The 22,264-nt window shown below is 43.7% G+C and overlaps 1 protein-coding gene across 3 annotated transcripts in view; it reads left to right on the top strand.

The window, feature by feature from the left end:
* The first annotated feature begins 16 nt into the window (after window positions 1-16).
* Window positions 17-22,264, top strand: part of clpxa (caseinolytic mitochondrial matrix peptidase chaperone subunit Xa) — a 46,639-nt gene continuing 24,391 nt past the window's right edge. For 2 of the 3 annotated variants that reach the window (XM_085968601.1, XM_085968600.1), the window contains exons 1-5: window positions 17-158; window positions 4,750-4,910; window positions 8,648-8,768; window positions 14,582-14,736; window positions 17,365-17,524. In XM_085968601.1, the coding sequence (XP_085824727.1) occupies window positions 32-158; window positions 4,750-4,910; window positions 8,648-8,768; window positions 14,582-14,736; window positions 17,365-17,524 (724 nt within the window). In that variant the 5' untranslated portion in view covers window positions 17-31. The other variant, XM_085968602.1, reaches the window with a different exon arrangement.

The following is a 22,264-nucleotide window of genomic DNA, read 5'->3' as shown; positions in this document are numbered from 1 at the left end:
GGCTATCATTGCCGCCGTCTGCGCCTCCAACATGTCGGGAGCGCGGGAGCGCGAGCGGCGGCCCGCCAACGACCGGCGGGCGTCAACCGGAAGTGCTGACCCTCCGCGGCCGATCGCTTCCGGCGTGGTTACCGTGCGTCAGCGCTGCTGCACCGAAGGTGGAGGGGCGCCGTCAGCCTTTCTCACTCTTTTTATTTAGTTGTTGTTTTATGAAGTATTTTTTTTTTAGGGGCGGCTCCGGCGTCGGGTATTCCCTTCAGTCGAGGGCGTTGAGGGGGAAGCTTTGACGGCTTGTGTGTGAGGGTGGGTGGGTTTTAAAGACGCCTGGGCCTCTCGGCTGTGCGGAGGGAGAGACGGACCAAGAAACGCTGTGTGTTTTGAAAGACCTGCGCCGGCCCAAAGTGGGGGTCGTGGAGGGGGGAAAGGCTGCAGGCAGCAATGTCCTGTATCGTGGTGATGTGTACCTGCTCGTCGGCGGCACGGCTCCTCCGCTCGTCCATAACCACCTCGGGGCTGGGTAAGAGCTGGGCTTATTTTTGATCGGTGTAGTTTTGGGTGTTAGTGATGGCCACTCTCGCCTCTGAAGCCTCCACCCCCCCCCCCCACCACACAAAAAAAGTTGTGGATTCAAGCCCCACTCCAGCACATCATCTGGGCTGACACTTTCAGTGCAGTGCTGAGGGAGTGCCGCACTGTCAGCGATGCCGTCTTTCAGATGAGATGTTAAACCAGGCCCTTGCCGGCTCGCTCAGGTGAACATGGCAGCGCCCTTGTCCTGGCCAACATTTAAGCCTCAACCAACACTTCAAACCGGTGATCTGGTCATTTATTTCATTGCTGTTTGTGGGAGCTTGCTGTGCGCAAATTTGCTGCTGTGTTTCCGATATTACAGCAGTCACTGCACTTCAAAAGGTACTTCATTAACTGTAAAGTGTTTTGGGATGTCTTGAGGTCATGAAAGTACCATATATAAATGCAAGGTTTTTTTTTGACCCTAAGGAGTGGGTTTCTTTGTACTGTTTTACTGACGGCCGCTGTTTTTTGTGAAGAAAAGTGTTGGGCAAACTTTTTATTTTTAGGTAATGCAATTACACAATGCATTATTGTGTCACTTATATATGCAGTGGTGACCAGCCATGTGTTATCATGGTGGCAAAGTTTGATCAGGATTTCCAAATTTTTGGGGGCATCTCTGAAGGCATTTACTGCTTCTGTGTTGTTAGCCTGCTTAACCGACATGCAGTCCTGGATGAATCAGAATTACCTCCTGTTAAACATTGGGAAGACAGAAGCCATTGTCCCGGAATTTGCAGTTGGGATAACAGCAAACTGACAGCGTTCGCCGTCATTCTGCCTTTGAAACTGAGCACAACTCCGGGATATGGTGCGTGCGGAAGTCCTGAAGTTGTGGCCTGTCATTGGTCATTAACTGCTCCGACACAGGCTGCGCTGTGCCCCCCTCTTCTCCTCTCCCCCACCCCCCCCCATACGCACACACACACACACACACATACGCACACACACATACACAGCTGGCAATCCGTGTAACCCGCCAAATCAGGGAAACTGGCATAAACGTTGGCTCTTCCTCGGTAATTGCGCTGTTAAATTCCCCACTAAAAGTTAAACCCAAATGGATTAGGTGTAACTGGGGTTTTAACAGCGTATTGACGGCTAAACAAAGGTTAAGGACCTGACATACTAATTTTTATTTTGTGCAGTGTGAAATTTGTCCATTTTAATAAAAATCAAAAATGTTAAGAAACTTTTTAAAAAATTTAAAAAAACATTTTTTTTTAGTTTGTTCATCTTTATTTCAGGTTTGCCTTTTCCCCATGTGAGAGCCCCAATCTTTGTTTTGTGCGCTCTCATTTTAAAAAAGTTAGAATTTTAAGAGCTTACCTACGTCCTTGTTTGCTGTCTTTGAGAATTCTGCATTTTGATTGGTTGCTTAGACAGCTGGTTGATGTCACAGCAGCTCACACAAGGGGATCCCCATATACTTTGTTGATTTGAATTGAATGTCGGAAAACCCAAAGTTTTCGACACTGGTCACAAGATCTTTGCGCGAAGTGTACTTCAGGGCCAGCAGCGAACAATTTCGCTTCATTGCTGACTGTAAATTCCGGGCCAATTTTTTTTCCCCCCCAGCCACAAACACCGTACCTCGCCACTGATTCCATCCCCCTCCTCAACCAGTGTTTCGGGTTAAAACGACTGTTTGCAACCTCGGCATCTTATTAACAAAACCTACAGCCTGTGGAATGTCCATAGACCACAGGGTTCCTATACCAGCATACCAACCAAGTTTCCACATGGTATTATTTGGAGTTGAGCACATAAATATAAAATAGATCCAACACTTGTTTCATTTTTAATGTTTATAACAACAAAATCAAAAGTCTGATGAGTAAAGTCTAAAAATAGATAAGTAGGCATAATATGCCAGACTGTCAACAGTTACTGACTTGATCAAATTTTTTGTCTTTTAATACTCCTGTGAAGCACCTTGGGACGTTTTACTATGTTAAAGGCGCTATATAAATACAAGTTGTTGTTGATCGTCTCAACACTGAAAGTGGGACATTATTTACCTGCATGCGGTCCAGTTCTTTATTTCCCTCCATTGACCTTGATGCCACTTGTCTTGCAAATTGGGATGGTGGTTTAATCACCAAAGATACAAACACTTTTGATAATATCTACCTGTTCATTGAAAATGAGAAATGGAGAAGGGGGTGTCTGTGGGTAACATTCATGCCAAACTAGAAATCAGGACAGATATCAGGAATTTTTCTTCATGCAGGGTGACAAATACATGGGTTAAACTTCCAGATAGAGTACCAGAAACAAAAACTCTGGAATCATTTAAGAAACAATTGGATGCTACAATGGGAGAGGGATTAGGATCTCTCTGGATGGATGAATCGAATGAGCCGAATGGCCTTCCTCATCTACAATTACCTTGTGGTTATTGTGATCGCAAGTAAATAAGTGCCAGGTAACGACCATCTTGAACAAGAGAAAGTTCCGCTACCACTCCTTGACCTTGACCATCACTGCGTTCCCTGCCATCAACATCCTGGCGTCACCATTGACCAGATAATGAACTGGAATGTCCATATCAGCACCGTGGCTACAAAAGCAGGACAGAGGCTGAGCACTCAGTGACAAGTTACTCACCTCCTGACCCCTCAAAGCCGCTCCACCATCTACAAGGCTCTCAAGTCAGGTGAGTATTCACGTCAGGAATACCCACTACATGCCAGGATGGGAGTAGCTGCAATAACACTCGAAGCTTGATAGCATCCAGGACAGAGCAGTTTGCTTGATTGTGCCCCAGCCACTGGACTCAATATCCACCACCAGCACTCTGTGGTTGCAGTATATATGTGTACAATCTACAGGAAGCAGTGCAACAATTCATCAAGGTTACTTCGACAGCATCTCCCTCCCCTGTGACCTCTACCACCAAGAAGAACAAGAGCAGCAATGTTATGGGAACACCATGACCTCCAAGTTCCTCTCCAAGCCATAGACCATTCTGACTTGGATGCTGGGTCAATATCCAGAAATTTGCTAATTGTGGGAATACTATCACCGCTAGAACTGCAGTGGTTCTAGGAGAAGGACCACCATCAGCTTCTCGAGGCAAGAAATTAAGAACTTGCATTTATATAGCACTTTTCACGACCTCAGGACATCCCAAAGCGCTTTAAAGCCAATGAAGTACATTTGAAGTATAGTCACTGTTGTAATGTAGAGGAACACGGGAGTCATTTTGCGCACAGACAGCGCTCACATTTTCTCCTGGGTTAGCAAGAGATTGGCCAATGCCAGGGGAAAAAAAATCAAGCCTACATTTTTCTGTCTCCCTACCTAATGGGCAGTGTAGAGATAGGCAGGAATATTGTTATAGCTGTACTTGCATGTTGAACATGACTTATTGAAAATGAGTTCTGAGGCTGTAATCCGGCAGAGATGCCTACTGGATACAATAAGAACAGAGCTGGTTCATAAAATCTGAATTTCAAGACTACGTTGTAACTTTGAACTGACTGGTATATTTTTAATACAATAGCAAAATACCGCGGATGCTGGAAATCTGAAATAACAACAGAAAACGCTGGAAAAGCTGGTATATTTTTAAGTTAGGACTGATTCCGATACTATTGCCAGTAGAGTTTCGGCATCTCATTACTGTGAGGTTTACAAGACTTTTTTGCTCTAATGCTACATAGTGGTACATTATTAGGAACACTTTTGAGCACACAAGCAGGCAGCTAAGGGCATAGCTACTCATATAGCTCATGAATAGGGGAAGTAGAGTTGCACATGTGTACTCCTGTGGGGATAGCTCTTTCCTTTGGAACTAGTTCAGCTTTGCACCAGATGCAGTTAAGTTGCAGCCAATGCACAATACTCCCAGTATAAGGCTATGTATTCATGGTAATCTTACTACCAAATTGCCTGTTTTTCAGAAATCAGCGTTAGCCTATACGTTTGGTATCAGTGGGGTGCAGATGGTCAAGCTGCACTGAGACCAAACGTGGAATATAATTTGCACAGTAATTACTGCAATGTCATTTGAGGTGTTGGCTGCCCATTTTTAAAATTTACTCAAGTTGGATAGTGCCTAATGATGTACTGTATTGTGAAAAGAGAAAAGTGGGAATAAGAAACAATATTTATGCCACTGAAGTACGAAGTTTTACTTAGTGTGATAGCGAATTTGCATTTCTATTTCAGCGTTTGCATCTACACGGTTCCATTTCCCATTTCTGGGAAACTTGATGAGTTTTGAAACACAGGGAGGAAGAAAAGTTCCTTTAAGAGCATTTTGTGAGACAATTACTGTACTTGCTTCAAAAGATGGAGGTACTAAAGATACGTCTGGAGATAGCAGCAAGGTAAACTTCTGAGTTATTGATGAAACTTGTCTTTATTATGAAATTCTATTTTCTATTCTCTGTTGATACATAACTGATGTGCCTCTACAGAACAGAACTTGCTCATGGATTGTATGTCTAGGTTTTTCCTGCTGTTTAGTTACTACAGGAAACTTTGTGCTATCCGGCACCCACGGGACCGAGCTGCTGCCGTTGCCTTAAAACTGCCGTACTCTCCAGAGTTAATGTTGAGAGATACGGAGATTCTTATCTCCGTATTTGACGACAAACACTGTTGCTTAGCAACAGCTTCTAAACACTCAGGTGTGGCCTGCAAGCTCTGTAGCTGAAGCTGTTGCTATAGCTACAGACCTTGCACAGCTTGACTGTTCAAACAAAGCAAAAAAAACAAACAAAAAGAATAAAAAACGGCTGCTGATTTTTGCCGGTGGCTCCAGATTGCCGGATAGCTCACCTCCGGATAGCACAAAGTTTCCTGTACCATTTAAAATGATCGGCTGCCCGTGTCCTAACTCATACCAGGTCCCGTTCGCCCATTACCCTTGTGCTCGCTGACCTACATTGGCTCTCAGTTAAGCAGCGCCTCGATTTCAAAATTCTCATCCTTGTTTTCAAATCCCTCCATGGCCTCGGCCCTATCTATCTCTGTAATCTCCTTCAGTCCCCCCCCCCCCCAAGAGATATCTGCACTCCTTTAATTCTGCTCTCCTGAGCATCCCTGATTATAATCGCTCAGCTATTGCTGGCTGTGCCTTCTGTTACCTAGGCCCTAAGCTCTGGAATTCCCTGCCTAAACCTCTCCACCTCACTACCTCTCTTTCCTCCTTTAAGACACTCCTTAAAACCTACCTCTTAGACCAAGCTTTTGTTCACCTGCCCTAATTTCTCCTTATGTGGCTGGGTATCAAATTTTTTGTGCAGTGCCTTGGGACGTTTTACTATGTTGAGTTCCATATTCAATTAGAGGGTGAGAAGGTTGGATCTCAAACAAGCGTGCTGAGCTTGAATAAAGGAGACTATGAAGGTATGAGAGCGGAATTAATTAGAGTGGACTGGGAAAATAGATTAAAGGGTAAGACGGTACATGACCAGTGGTGTACATTTAAGGAGTTATTTTACAACTTCCAAAAAAAATATATTCCACTGAGGAAAAAAGGGTGTAAAAGAAAAGATAGCCATCCGTGGCTAAGTAAAGTAATTAAGGATAGTATCCGACTAAAAACAAGGGCATATAAGGTAGCCAAATCTAGTGGGAGGATGGAAGATTGGGAAGTCTTTAAAAGACAGCAAAAAATAACAAAAAGATTGATTAAGAAAGGGAAGATAGATTATGAAAGTAAATTAGCAAAAAATATAAAAACAGACAGTAAAAGTTTCTATAGTTATATAAAAAGAAAAAGGGTGGCTAAAGTAAATGTTGGTCCCTTAGAGGATGAGACCGGGAAATTAATGGTGGGAAACATGGAGATGGCAAAAACACTGAACAATTATTTTGTATCAGTCTTTACAGTAGAGGACACTAAGAATATCCCAACACTGGACAAACAGGGGGCTCTAGGGGGGGAGGAACTAAATACGATTAAAATCACTAAGGAAGTGGTACTTGGTAAAATAATGGGACTCTAGGCGGATAAATCCCCTGGACCTGATGGCTTGCATCCCAGGGTCTTGAGGGAAGTAGCGGTAGGGATTGTGGATGCATTGGTAATAATTTTCCAAAACTCACTGGACTCAGCAAAGGTCCCGGCAGATTGGAAAACTGCTAATGTAACACCCTTATTTAAAAAGGGTAGTAGGCAGAAGGCTGGAAACTATAGACCTGTTAGCCTAACATCTGTGGTTGGTAAAATGTTAGAGTCCATTATTAAGGAGACAGTAACGGGACATTTGGATAAACATAATTTAATAGGGCAAACTCAGCATGGTTTCATGAAGGGGAAGTCATGTTTAACAAATTTGCTTGAGTTTTTTGAGGAAGTAACATACAGGGTGGATAAAGGGGAACCAGTGGACGTAGTGTATTTAGACTTCCAAAAGGCATTTGACAAGGTGCCACACAAAAGATTATTGCTCAAGATAAAAAATCACGGGATTGGGGGTAATATTCTGGCGTGGGTGGAGGATTGGCTCTCTAACAGAAAGCAGAGAGTTGGGATAAATGGTTCGTTCTCAGATTGGCAACCAGTAACTAGTGGTGTTCCGCAGGGGTCAGTGCTGGGTCCCCAACTCTTTACAATCTATATTAACGATTTGGAGGAGGGGACCGAGTGTAACATATCAAAGTTTGCAGATGATACAAAGATGGGAGGGAAAGTAGTGAGTGAGGAGGACATAAAAAACCTGCAAAGGGACATAGACAGGCTAAGTAAGTGGGCAGAGATTTGGCAGATGGAATACAATACTGGAAAGTGTGAGGTTATGCACTTTGGCAGGAAAAATCATAGAGCAAGTTATTATCTTAATGGCAAGAAACTGGAAAGTACTGTAGTACAAAGGGATCTGGGGGTCCTGGTGCACGAAACTCAAAAAGTTAGTATGCAGGTGCAGCAAGTGATTAAGAAGGCCAATGGAATGTTGGCTTTTATTGCTAGGGGGTTGGAATATAAAAACAGGGAGGTTATTGCTGCAGTTGTACAAGGTATTGGTGAGGCCGCACCTGGAATACTGCATACAGTTTTGGTGTCCATACTTAAGAAAAGACATACTTGCTCTCGAGTCAGTACAAAGAAGGTTCACTCGGTTAATCCCGGGGATGAGGGGGTGGTCATATGAGGAGAGGTTGAGTAGATTGGGACTCTACTCATTGGAGTTCAGAAGAATGAGAGGCGATCTTATTGAAACATATAAGATTGTGAAGGGGCTTGATCGGGTGGATGCGGTGAGGATGTTCCCAATGATGGGTGAAACTAGAACTAGGGGGCATAATCTTAAAATAAGGGGCTGCTCATTCAAAACTGAGATGAGGAGAAACTTCTTCACTCAGAGGGTGGTAGGTTTGTGGAATTTGCTGCCCCAGAAAGCTGTGGAAGCTACATCATTAAATAAATTTAAAACAGAAATAGATAGTTTCCTAGAAGTAAAGGGAATAAAGGGTTACGGGGAGCGGGCAGGAAATTGGACATGAGTCTGGGTTCGGAATGGTCATGGCCCTGTGGGTAGTGGAGCGGGCCCAGGGGCCGTGTAGCCTTGTTCTGCTCCTACTGTGTTCTAATTCTGTTAGATTTCAGGAGATGGTTTTATTCCTGTTCCTGGCTGGGGTGGAGATCGCCTTTACAGAAGGTAAGTACTGTAGAAAATATAGGGACAGAGTGATCTCCTGGAAGAATTTCGATCGCCTAGATGGGTCGGAGAGGAATTTCCCAGATTTTTTTCTCCCAAATTGGCCATTGGGTCTTTATCTGGTTTTTCGCCTCTCCCGGGAGATCACATGGGTTCGGGTGGATGCAGAGTGATAGAAGATTTGAGGTTAGGATCAGATCAGCCATGATCTTATTGAATGGTGGAGCAGGCTCGAGGGGCCGATTGGCCTACTCCTGCTCCTATTTCTTATGTTCTTATGTTCTTATATAAGTACAAGTTGTTGTTGTTGATACTTATTTTGTACAATCAAATTTATAACGTTATGGAACTTGTGCAACAGTCACTGCTTTAAACGTGGCCCAAACTCGCCAATGGAGTGATCAATGTTTAAACTAGAATTTGTAATCACTGAGATTGACCTACTCAAATGTTTGCAGAAGCCTGTCAGTGAAGGGAGCAGCAAGCGAACATCAGGATCAGGTGGTTCTGGGAAAGGTGGAAACCAGCTGCGCTGCCCAAAGTGTGGTGACCCATGCACTCATGTGGAGACCTTTGTTTGTAAGTAATATATAGACCTAACTTTTTCTTTAGGTACTGATCAGCTTATGTGCAGCACGGTGGCATAGTGGTTAGCACTGTTGCCTCACAGCGCCAGGGACCCGGGTTCGAATCCGGCCTCGGGTGACTGTCTGTGTGGAGTTTGCACATTCTCCCCGTGTTTGCGTGGGTTTTCTCCGGGTGCTCCGGTTTCCTCCCACAGTCCAAAGATGTGCGGGTTAGGTTGATTGGCTATGATAAATTGATCCTTAGTGTTAGGGGGATTAAATACATGGGGTTACGGGGATAGGGTGGGATATGTGTTGGTGTAGGGGTTACGGGGACCGGGTGGGATATGTGTCGGTGCAGGCTCGATGGGCCGAAATGGCCTCTATCTGCACTGTGGGGTTTCTGTGATTCTGTGATCAATAAGGTTTATCACTGGAAGGCATATTGGTGTTCACTCTATTTGGAAACACCACATTACTTCTTTCTTCTGTTTGTAGGGTTTTTATTCTAGTAATATGAAGGCCCCTCTCCCACCCATTGCTCCCTCAATCCCATTTCTTCAAAACTATCGACGGTCCAACTTTCCTAACTGGCCCTCATGCTAGCTGACATTGTACAGGAAACTTTCGTTTATCCGGAGGTTAAATGTCCGGAAAGCTCTATCTACCGGCAAAATTCAGGAGTCGGTTCAGATAATTTTTTTTCTTTTCGTTGCTTCTTTTCTCCAGTCCTGGTTCTGCAAGCGTCTCTGTAGCTAAGCAACAGCTTCAGCTAGACGCTTGCAAGCTGCGCCGACTGTTTTGAAGCTGTTGCTAAGCAACAGGGTTTGTTGCTTTACACGGAGCTCGTATGTTTTAACATTAGCGCTGGTTTCTACGGCAGTTTTGATCTAACGGCACCAGCTCGGTCCCGTTGGTGCCGGATAGCAGAAAGTTTCCTGTAAATGGTTCCCTCTCTCGAGTACTGTTCTCTTCCCTTTCAAGAGCAATGTCATTACCCCCCACCATCGACCCTTCCGCCCTTGCAATCTACAACAGCATCGCCGACCTCACTTTCCACTCTCAAGTCTTCAACACCTCACTTCCTACATTCATGCCCATCTCTCCCACAATTCTTTGTTTGAATCCCTCCAATCAGGCTTTTGTCCTCCCCGCAGCACTGAAACAATTCTAATAAAAGTCGTGTTTCTGTGACAGTGGTACATTATGTCTCTTCTTCCTCCTCAACTTCTCTACAGCTTTTGACACATTGAACCACACCTTGCAATGCCTCCCCTCTGCTGTCCAGCTTGGTAGGATTGTCCTTGGTTGGTTTCACTTTTAACTAACACAGTCACCTCAGCAGTCCCTCAAAGTTCCATGATTGGCTCACTCCTTTTGCGCATCTACATGCTGTCCCTTGGTGATACCATATGCAGACATGGGGTTGGTTCCCACATGTACTTTGATGATATCCAGCTCTACCTCTTCACCATCTTGCTCAACATTTTCACTGCCTCTTTGCTGTCAAACTACTTGTCCAACATCACGTCTTGTGTGAGTCGCAATTTCCTCCAGCTAAACGTTGGGAAGATTGAAGCCATCATCTTCAGTCCCCGCCACAAACTCTGTTACCTCACCACCGATTCCATCCTCCTCCTGGCCAGTATCTCGGGTTGAAGTCGCCCGCTAGCAATCTCGGCATCCTATTTAACCCCGAGCTGATGGCCTCATAGGGCAGGATTTTCATTGGGCCGTGGAGTCGGAATTGGAGGCGTGTAGGGGGTTAAAATCTCAATCAGCAGGCACGAACCCATCCCTCCCCAACCCGCCTCCATGCCAGTTTCAAAGGAGGCAGATACCCAACCTGTGCTGGGACTCGCCTCCCCGAGGCGGGAAGGGGATTAGTGCCAATTAACTGCCTGTTAACAGGCAGTTTTTAGCCTAATCCCTATTTTTATTGCTGAAGTGTGGGATTCCCGACGGCTCCAAACCACGCCAAGTTAGCGAGATGGGCCGTCGGGCTGAAGGACTTGGAGGGTTCGAGATGTCCGGTGTTCAGGTGAGTGATGGGTGCATGAGTGAAGAGGTAAGTGTGTTTGGTGTGTGTAAAGTGTTTAAAGAAGTTTTACTTACATTTACTTACCTTTACAGCCTTCCTTCCTTCAGGTCTCAGGAGTCCCTTATCTCACCGGCAGAGAAAGCAGAATGGCCGCGAGCTGTCAAAAGTTGCAGCATTCAGCTTTCTGTTCTGGAGAGATCTCTAAATCAGCCTGAGAGGAAGGAATTAACTTGGAGTACAGATTGTCAGTGTTTGACAGCTTCAAACAGCTGTGAAATGCTGATATTTCATCTGTCAAAAGGTCTTCACAGATGAAATGTCAATCTGTGATGTCACCTGTTGCCGGTTGGCCCTTAATTGGCCTGCTGAGCCCGCCTAGCGGGCTCAACAAGGTCAATCAAGTGAAAATCGCGTGGGTTGGTCACAACTCGATGGAGGCAGGACTACAACCCCGAAAGTTGTAGTCCCGCCTCCTACACGCCTCCTCAATGAAAATCCAGCCCATAGTCTCTCCATCACAAAGACACCTCCAGGCTCAATCACTTCAGTGCTCTCTTGACCAGTCTCCCATTTGTTAACTTCATCTCATCCAAATCTACGTTGCCTATATCATGTCCCACACCAAGTCCCGCTTGTACATTACCCTGTTCTTGCTGACCTACATTGGCTCGTGTTCCCCCAACACGCACAAAATAAAATTCTCACCCTTGTGTTTAAATCCCTCGATGACCTCATCCTTCCCTTTCTTGGTAACCTCCTTCCAACACCACCCCCCCCCCCCCCCACCCCAAACAATGGCCTGACTCCAGCTTCTTGTGTATCCCCCCTTTCCTTCACCCACCATTGACGGTCCATGCCTTTAGCTCCCCGGCGCTACACTCTGAAATTCAGTGAGGAGGGTAGTGATAGACTTCAGGAAGACCTAGACAGGCTGGTGGAATGGGCGAACACGTAGCAGATGAAATTTAAAGCAGAAAAGTGCGAAGTGATACATTGTGGTAGGAAGAATGAGGAGAGGACATATAAACTAAAGAGTACAATTCTAAAAGGGGTGCAGGAACAGAGAGACCTGGGGGTATAAGTGCACAAATCATTGAAGGTGGCAGGGCAGGTTGAGAAAGCAGTTAAAGCATACGGGATCCTGGGCTTCATAAATAGAGGCAGAGTACAAAAGCAAGGAAGTTATGATGAACCTTTATAAAACACTGGTTCAAACTCAACTGGAGTATTGTGTCCAATTCTGGGCACCACACTTTAGGAAGGATGTGAAGTCCTTTAGAGGGGTTGCAGAAAAGATTTACAAGAATGGTTCCAGGGATGAGGGACTTCAGTTTCGTGGATAGACTGGAGAAGCTGGGATCGTTCTCCTTCGAGTAGAGAAGGTTGAGAGGAGATTTGATAGAGGTGTTCAAAATCATGATGGGTCTGGACAGAGTAGATAGAGAAACTGTTCCCATTGGTGGAAGGGTCGAGAACCAGAGGGCACAGATTAAGGTGATTGGCAGAATAACCAAAGGCAACGCAAGAAAAAACTTATACGCAGCAAGTGGTTAGGAACTGGAATGCACTGCCTGAAACGATGGTGGAGGCAGACTCGATTGTGGCTTTCAAAGGCGAATTGGATAAGTATCTGAAGGAAAATAAATTGCAGGGCTACGGGGAAAGGGCGGGGGAGTTGGGATTAGCTGAAGTGCTCTTGCAGAGAGTCGGCACGGGCTCGACGGGCCGAGTGGCCTCCTGTGCTGTAACCATTCTATGATTCTACGTGTGTCTCTGATTTTCCAAGTTCCATATATCAACATGGAGATGGTTATTGATTTGAAGAGTAATGATTACTTACCTTTAGATATAGAAGTTGTTTGCTGATTTGCAACCAGCCCTTTATAGTGGTCAGCTCAATTACGATAGTTCCCTTCTAAAGGGAGAAAAAAGCTTTCGACAAGGTTTTAAGGTTTATGAAGTTGAATATACCCATTACTTAAAATCCCAACTTGCAGAGGTCATGATCACTTTCAGCTGCTGGTCAAAAATTAACGAATTCCCTGATGCACGAGTTCAAGCGTAGCATTGTTGGTAATTTGAAAGGGAAATTGGACCAAAAGTTGTTTGTGAAATATTTGGACTTTGCAACAAATTTTGTAACCACAACAACTGGCATTATTTACGTACTATACTAACCATTGTGTTGAATACTGGTCATATCTAGTGGTAAGATCGGACCTAATGAATTATATACCCCATGTTTTGTGGATCAGCTTTTACATAATAGAATTAAAATAACCATTTACTAAGTTCAGATTGAATTAGAACTGAACTTTCAAAACTCTGTCATTGTGCAAACTTTTGAAAGCCGTTGAATACAAATTAATTTGTACTTGGTTACCAATGGGTGGCTCTTAAACTTTTATTGTGTTTAATAAAAGTGGTAACGTTAACAATGCAAGGTCAGGTTGTTATTTTTTAAATGATTGGTAGTTTCTCACATAATGGGCCTTTCAAGAGGCTAGGCACAGTTAGTTCCGAACGCAATGATATTGCAATAAGCGAGAAATCTTACAGATCCGGAGCTAGTTTCATGAGAAATTGAATTATGCATTCTGTACAAAGTAACAAGGTCACAGCAACATTTTGTTGTATTATGTAGCAAGGCTGGCAGTATAATTTCTGTCAATAGTCTTACTATTAATTGTGTGGGTCAGCGATACTTAATAATGCATTTCCTTATGGTGATGTATGTCATTTAGATTCACTAGTTTGTAAAGATACTAGATGTGTATGACATTTGTCTGAAATAAAGATAGTTTACAAAAACTTTTATATAAAAAAAGGTTTGGTGTCGAGCATTGGCATGGTGGTGTAGCACATTGAAGTTGTAGGAACATGAATTTGATAGTCTTTCCCCCTCTCTTCCCCCACCACCCCCCATTGCCAATGGCAAACACTGCTATGGGGAGGTGTTAAATGGATACTAGTGCCTATCCATCGAAGGGTGATGGAATCCAGGAGAAAGTTACACATAGCCCATCAGTGAGTTGTCAGCCCAGAGCTTTGTTGGCAGGTGACTGGGAGTGCTCGTCCTCCCCTCTGCGAGGGGAGGGGGGTCTTTCACTAGGAGAAAATGGAGCTGTGAGAAGAAGTTTTTAAGCTTTTATACTGACCCCACAATTTTCTTTTTATTGAATCTTAAATCTAGGTCTGTGTTGATGAGAGTTAAAGCTGAAATATCTTTTTACAGGGAGGAATTGTTTGTGTTCTGTGAGAATCAACCTGAATATAAAAATGCAGTCATTGATGCAGTGGAGATGCCAATTGTGGAGCATTGGCCTGTCAGTTAGGAGATCTCAATCTGAAGAGGTGGGGATTTGCTTGATATTTGGAGGGTGCCTTCTTCCTGTATTGCTCAGTTACAGATATTACATGTTGGAAGTAATTTCTCTCTCTCTCTCTCCTGACAATGTTGCCATATAGCCATTTCTATTCTATGTGAGGCTGGATATGATTCTGTTCCTAGTTTCTCTCCTGTTAAACTGAGAAGTAGTTTTCCAAATTAAGACTGACAGGCATTTATTAAATTTGGGAAAACTGGGGGTCTGGTAACTTCTTGATGAAACGGAAACTAAAATGTTGAAGCTGGTCAAAAACCTGGAAACAAATAATGATAGTTGACTTGCTTCTCCTACATCTTACAATATTCAGCAAATTTTAATGTTACACAAATTGAAGCTGACCGACAAAGTTGATGTTCTAGAAACATGTTTTAGGATGTCTTATTATTTTATCTTCAGCTTCAACTCGCTTTGTGAAATGTGAAAAGTGCCACCATTTTTTTGTGGTACTGTCTGAAGCAGACTCCAAGAAGAGCTTGAACAAAGAGCCAGAATCAGCGGCAGAAGCTGTGAAGTTAGCGTTCCAACAGAAACCACCACCACCTCCAAAAAAGGTAAAATATATGCATGTACTGTAGTATAATTGTAATGGGATTGCTACAAATTGCTCTCTAGTAACATTCCACAGGGTAAGAAGGGTTGCCAAACTGAGATGACACTGATATTCAGACAGAACTTGAGAGACAACATTACAGCTGTTCATTTGGATTGAAGAGATGTTGGCGTTTCCTTATTGCAGCGCTCCCTCAGTACTGTACAGAAGTGTCGACTTAGATTATGAACTGTAGTGGGGCTTAAGCCACAATGTTCTGACTTGGAGAACTAAAGCAAGCTAAGGGTTACCCTGAATCTTGCAGTTCCCATTTTCTGATGAGTGCATAGGTTTTCTTGTTTTCATATGATGAAAGTGTGTGCATAGAATGTAGTTTTAATAATTATTGGCCCAGAAATTCGGGTCGGAGGCTTCCCGCGGTTGCAAGCCCCCGACCTGCACTTAGCTAGCGCGCCGGCCGTTGAGCTGTGGGCCCGCATGGGATTCCGATCCTGGGCCTCCTCCAACTGCCGGCGTGCAGTGCTTGCGTATCCCAGGGGCGTAGTTAGTTCGAAGCGTCCCCTGGGATCACGTGGGCCATGGAGAGCCAATGGTAGCAGGGAATGCTTCATTCATAAGTTTGACAGGAAGAGCTGTCAAACCTATAAATACTATAAGCCCCAAAACATCACTAAAACTTCAAATAATTTTTTTTTAAATCACATTTTTAAAATAACTATAAATTACATGAAATAACTAAACAATAATTTAAATTTTTGAAAAAATTAATTACATTTTCTAACGGGGCTAAAAATAAACTTACCTTTCTTTAAAGTATTTAAAAATAATAAACCTGTGGAAAAAATGTTTTAATTTTAATTAATTCATCACTTACCTTGTTAAAAGCAGGCCTTGCACCTGCTTTTTAAAAGTGTAACTGCTGGAGACTTACCCTCCCAGAGAAACCTGCAAAAAAAAACGTAAGTTCGATGCACACGTGCTGCCTCTCCGGCACACGCGTTCCACCGGTCAACTCCTCCTTTCGGGGGAACAGAAGTGCCGGTTTCCCGCGCATGCACAGTGCATGCATGAAACCGGCACTTTCGTTGGGCCTACGCGTGAGTACCCAGTGTGTACTCGCGCGTTGGGACCCGAATTTCTGGGCCGATATCCTTCAACCATATGATCACATTGTGTTAAGCAGTGTGCAGCAGTAAATCTGACATTTAAATCATTTGACCTATTGACTTCCTCTGTGCAATGCCATGGGTGATCCACGAATGAGTAAGTACAGTATGTAAGTGTATGTGTACATTTAATAAAATGTCTTGCATCTAGGACACATCTGCCACAGTCCAGATGTTGCCCTTTATTACAGATGACAAACAATCTTATTTTTAGAAAGAGCGAAAGAATACAGTTGCAACTGTTCCCTGATTGACCTCAACAGTTTATAATTAGCTGGATTTGCCTATTTACAGAATTGGTCTTAAAGGCAAAGGCCAATTTAGCAACTAAACATTTACAACTATAATCCAGATTTAAGACTTCCCAAGAGCAACAGTATGGGAGGTCCACTTGTATGAATAATCACTTGGGCAAAGTACTGGAGGGTGTCGGGATCTCATGGAAATGTACCTCAACAAATGTTTTCAGGAAAAGAGTGGAAAAATGGTGGAGGAAATTGGTAACAATTTTTTTTTTAATGGTCCACTCTGTCAATTTAAACAAAAAGGAGACTTGCCATGTAGGGTTCCTGGATGGAAAAGAGATATCTGGACCATCTCCAACTGGCTGTCATTTATCTGGAGAAGCTGTTGTTTTAGAGTGGCCAAATTGTCCTTTTTATTGCAGGCTCAACCACACTAATCACATTACATTGGCCTTGGACATGACCACTATTTTGTTCCCCTCATGAGCGTTCTCTAACCAAGAACAGGCTGGAAACTGCTGCCCGGAAGACAGCCTTTTCAGTTATATAATCATAGTGTGAAGTGATGATACTGGTTGTAATCTGAGGGGCTGAGTTAGGCAAATCACAGCTTTAAAATATACTGGATTAAGTGTGATTCCTCTCCACGCACCATGGTATATGTAGCTCCACGCTACAGATGCATTCGCACCCGTACGACCAGATTTAGGAACAGCTTCTTTCCCAGGGCTGTCATCCTACTGAACTCCACAAATAAACCCTAAAGCCTGCACATCTGCCAATGCACTTTATTATGGTTATATTTATGTTAATATACTACAAGCCAAATGTATGTTGAATGTTTAAATGTCTTAATCCAAATGTACACTCTCGGGAGCCGCAAGCCTACATTTCGTTGTACTGAACTTGTGCACTACAATGACAATAAAAGTTGATTTGATTTGATATTTGTACCAATATACTCGATGACATCTTTGTTATACCAAAACATTCAACTTGTGCGTGTATGTGTCCTGGATTGCTACTTATTCATTTATACTGTACTTTTATTGAACTATTTTACTCCATCCTTATGTGACTCACTTCTAGTTTTATGTGTTCATTTTTTAAGTATGTTATTACTGCCTTGTATGCTTGCACCTCACCACATGCTAATGTTCAAAAGTCTCCTTGCTGATGAAATATTCTCAACATAGTCTGATTTTAATTTTGTTTCAGATATACAGTTATCTCGACAAATACGTTGTTGGTCAGTCCTATGCTAAGAAAGTGCTTTCAGTTGCTGTGTACAACCATTACAAGCGTATTTACAACAATATTCCAGCTAGTCTGAGGCAGCAAACAGAAGTGGAAAAACAGGCCTCTCTAACACCTCGGGGTTAGTATTTTACCATCTTTCTGAACCCATCGGTTGATCATTTTTAGACTTTTATAGTTCATGGTGTTGAATTGAACTGAATGGAAATGCTGGTGTCCCTAGTTCATTAATGTTTTGCAAAATTATTGGGAAAGGGGTGATAAAGAATAACCGATTCTGTTTGCAAGTAAGTTAATTTGCCTTTGTATAGAGCTGTTTTTTTTTATCATGTCTATTGAATGGGGAAAAAAATAGACATAGCATCAATGTACTGCAGCAATATCCTTACCGTTTCACAGACCAACAACTCAGGAGATCAGGTGCAAGCAAGATGCTTGCCCAGAGACGTTGAAAATCATGAACTAGTAGATTAAATAAAAATAACAATTTCGAGAAGCTTGGAAGCAGGTCATCGGCCCACATTGTCAACAAATGCTATACAGCAAAAGATGATACTAAATAGAACAATAATCTGGAAATCACTTGTGTGCAATATACAATTGCTACTCATATCCCTGCAGATCTATCTGTTGTGCATGCTTCAGTGATTCTGCATGATATTGAAAGGATTGATTCATCTTCATATACATTTATCAAATAAAAAGTGAAACAAATATGACTATAATTTATTCACACTGAATTGAAAATCTGTCGTGAATAAAACTTGTTTTTATATCTCAATTACTTATGCTCCATATACATCAGGTTAGGCCCATCATCAAACGAGCAACATCACGGGGACTGTGTCCTTGCAAAATCCCTTGCTGACTAAGCCTCACAGCAGCCACGTCATCATTCTTTGCTGGGACATTATAAAAGCACAACAGCTGCAGGTCAACTGAGTTCTTTTTCTTCCATTCTTGACAGCAGCGTTTCACTGTAAACTAACGATCTGCCTCAATCTAGACAATTGCTACTTAAATTTGGTAATACCTGTACAACTTCAGTTGAAGATATTTATTTGTAGAATTGCTAAATAGGTCATGTAACATGGGTCATATCCTGAGTTGACTGTGTCAACAACCGCCACATAAAGTAAAAGCCTTGCCTGCTTGATCCATCAAGAGAGCTATCTGTAAGGTGGCCAATCATAGCCATTCTCATGCTCTACTAAACATTGTTTGGAACATAATCTAAAGAATCCATTTTAAGCTTCAGTTCCTAGAATAAATTTTAAAATGATCAGACGGTAAATAGGCCATTACTTTTTTTCTGTTACCGATACAGAGCCATTATTATCTTGATGTTTGTGGAGGATAAGCAAGGGAGAGGTTAGATTATCCACCTTTTGGTATTCATTCTTTGATTAACCTCCACGTACATAATACAAACAGACTCAGTGATTAAAAGTTTTATTAAATTTGAAAAATTATTCCACACTGTAAAGTTTGATTCACTCTGAAGTTTGCCTCTATCCTAGAACCAAGGGTTGTTCTAGGCCTGGATTTCTTGCACAGTGTGGGAACCGGGGACAACCATGTATGTGGCTCTGGCACATCTACAGAAAGCAAAATTCTGGCAGGGGCTCTGCTCTTGTAGTTTTATTTTAATTGAACAATGGATCTATCCTCTGATGTATGTTAAGCTTCAATGAATGAGGAACACAATACCAAAGGTAGGTAATTACCACTGAGGTTCAAATTTCAAAGAATTTCAAGTGGCGTTGCCAATTTTCTGCTTGTATTTCATGTATATATTTGCTTTTATTAAGCAAGAATATATGTGTATAGTCTTTCCCTAAAATTATAACAATGAATCATCAAGGTTAAAACTAGCAGTTAATTTTGTTTGTGTAGTCTAGTTTATATAAAGACATATAGGCCTAGAAATTCAGCTGGTAGCGCCAGCGATTAGCGCCTAAAGAGCCCAAGAATTGGGGCGTTACCCAATTTTCGGGCGGGCGCAGTGAATATAGCGCCACCTCCCATATTGAGTATCCGTTTAGCGCCGGCGCTAACTCTTTTCACTCGCCCATGGGCGCAGGCAGATCATGACGTCATTTCAGTGTGCAACGCCTTTTTGGTGCCCCGGACTGGATATTCGGTGGCGCCCGCAACCTTTTCGCCTAGTGCTATTAGTGACAGTTGGATGGAGCGTTCCCAGGCCCTTCTCGGACTCGGGGGGCGCTATTTAAAGGGGACAGCACTAGTATAAAAGCTGCAGCCATTTGGGCTGGCCATTCTGATCGTTGCTGGAGAGAGTTGCTGACCTTCTGTTGGACAGTAATTTTCTCATTGAGCTTTCGGAGGCACTGGCACTGGCAGCTTGAGGGCCCGGCTCCCGAGCTGGTGATGCAGCATCTGAAAGCAGGGAGGTGGAAGAGTGGCTTTAGCAAAAGGACAGCTTGGCAGCAAGGGATGCCAGATTGCGGCAAGGCTATGACATGGGTCCACAGTGAGAAAGCATGCTGGCGGGGGGAACAAGTGGAAGGAGACAGTTGTAAAAGGTGAGAACCTTACCATCGCTGTCGACAATGGGGTCGGCAGCTGCAGTGGTTACAGGACCACTCAGACGTCCTCCAAGAATCTGGTGGACTCTCTCCTCGAGATCCGTGAGAGTGACCACTTGTGGAGGTCCTCCACCGGTGCGAAGCTGGTCTTTGCCAATCCTCGCCAGCTTGGACTGCAGGGGAAAGGAGGGGAAGTTATGTTACATGTTGCCCTGAGTGATCATCTCATGCCCCCCATGGTGCAAGAGCCCTTACATGACGCCTTGAGTCAAATGTGCATGTGTGTGCCCAGAAAGGGCCATGGGTGCTTGCTGGCAGATGGCCAATGGGGCACAGCCCACCCTGTAGCCAAAAAGTCAGGTGCAAATGAAGGGATGCAGAAGTTTGCAGAAACAACACTCACCCTCACGACCCGAGTGAGGTCGTTGAATTTCTTTCTGTGTTGGACAGGGCTCCTGGTCACCGTGCTGCTGGAGTTGACCCTCTGGCATACATCCCTCCAAGCTCGTCGGTAGTCCTTATGATTCGGCTTCGTGCCATTGTTTGGGTAGAGAACATCTCGCCGGCGCTCCACTGCGGCCACCAATTGCTCCAGAGCCTCATTGGTGAAGCGCTCTGCTCTCTCTCTCACCTTCTCCATCTGGTCCAAGTTTTTAGCGCCAGAGAAGGGCCTGCGCCGATTCTGAGGCCTGCAAGGCGAAGAGTGTGGATGCTGAAGCTGACTGACCCACCCCTTTAAGAGCTGGCCGGCGCCTGGAAGTCTCGTGGTCATCAGTAATTGAGAGCACCTGCGCTGCGCCCGTCTGCTCCGATATTGGGTTGCGCCGGAAGTTTAGTGCCTTAGGAGTCCTGTGTAACGCCTGAATTCGCGCCTCAATCCCCTTTAGGGGCGATGCAACCCAATATCGCGCCAGGCAGCGATAAGTTTCGTCTGGCTATAAACTTTGCGCAGCGCCAGTTCTAACGCCTCAAGCGGGGCTATACCCAATTTCTAGGCCATAATGCTTAAAACAACAGAATGTTTCTTTGTATGTATCATTCTGCAAAGTAATTCAGTATCATGCAAAGTGAGCAGGACATTGGCACAGCAAAACTCAAGCCTGACCTGGAGGGGGGGGCGGTGCGAGAGAGATTAAAAGGTTATCAAAAATGGTTAGTTCATTTACTCTGGGAGCAGTGTTAAAGAAGAGCTTTTGACGGCATTTTTGTAGGTTTTACATCTGTTCTCGGGCAGCATTTACTTGTGCGGAGCGTCTTGCCGGTTTTCGTGCCAGCTGTTGCTGTGACATAGGTTAATGTATAAAACAAAAATCAGTTTCGATAGGTAACAAAATTTCAGAAGTTTTCAGTTTTATACTTTATTGGTTGTTGAAAATAGGCCATCGAAAATAGGCCAACAGAATTTTATGTTCTTTTAGCATTTGAAGCATTAAGAGATTCAAGAGATCTAAATCCAATCCTCTGAAAACCTGAACAATGGTCCCACTTTATGATTACAAGGTGAAAAAAAGATTAGATGGATTAGCAATCCTGCAGGTCCTTGCATCAGTCTGAACAAGGACAAGTTAAAGGTGAATGATGTAGCACTGTTGGATTTGACCTGTGCACAAGATACTGGTGCGTTTGGGCTCCCCAGCAACCCAGCCTGGAGTAACCAGGTGTCTTTTGATATGTACTCATGGGTACAGACTGACTCCATCTAAAAGACCTGAGGATTGATCAGAGGGCGCAACTTTTGTGCTGTATGGTAGTGGGGAAGATTTGTGACTCTCGAAGGCTGCAGTGAGAACAATTTCTTCAAAGTAATGGTTTGTACTTGGTTTAATTATTGCACCTATAGAACTAATAACATGGAGGATGAGCAACATTCCCGATACAATCCCGACCCCGGTGGGGGAACATGGGGGGCTGGGAGGAAGCAGTCAGATTAAAGTAGAGGCTTCAGGCCTCATTATAATATTTAAATTGCCAACCCGCCTCCTGGTAGCGGGTTGGCAGCCCCCCCCCCCCCCGTTCTGAGTGAAAAGTGAAAGTGGACGGTTTGGGGTCGGGTTTTACATTTTTACAACTTTCACTTCCCCCCCACGCTTCCAATCCACCCATTCTTACCTCTGAAAATTCCGGCCAATGTATTAGAAATGTAAGCTTTTGAGTAGACTCTTAAAAATTATTTTACTTTATAAAAAGTTCTCTAATGGTCAAGAGCTTTAACTCGGGCAGCCTGAGTATTAGCTTTGAACTAGCTGAAGCCACTGCTCCTGAGAGAAGGCGACAAAGAATCTCCAGTTATACCATTGATAATGATTTGCGTG

This window comes from Somniosus microcephalus, chromosome 27, assembly GCF_052327205.1.
Source record: "Somniosus microcephalus isolate GS21.2 chromosome 27, FLI_Smic_1.0, whole genome shotgun sequence".
NCBI classification, from domain to species: domain Eukaryota; kingdom Metazoa; phylum Chordata; class Chondrichthyes; order Squaliformes; family Somniosidae; genus Somniosus; species Somniosus microcephalus.
This window is presented reverse-complemented; position numbering and strand designations above follow the sequence as displayed.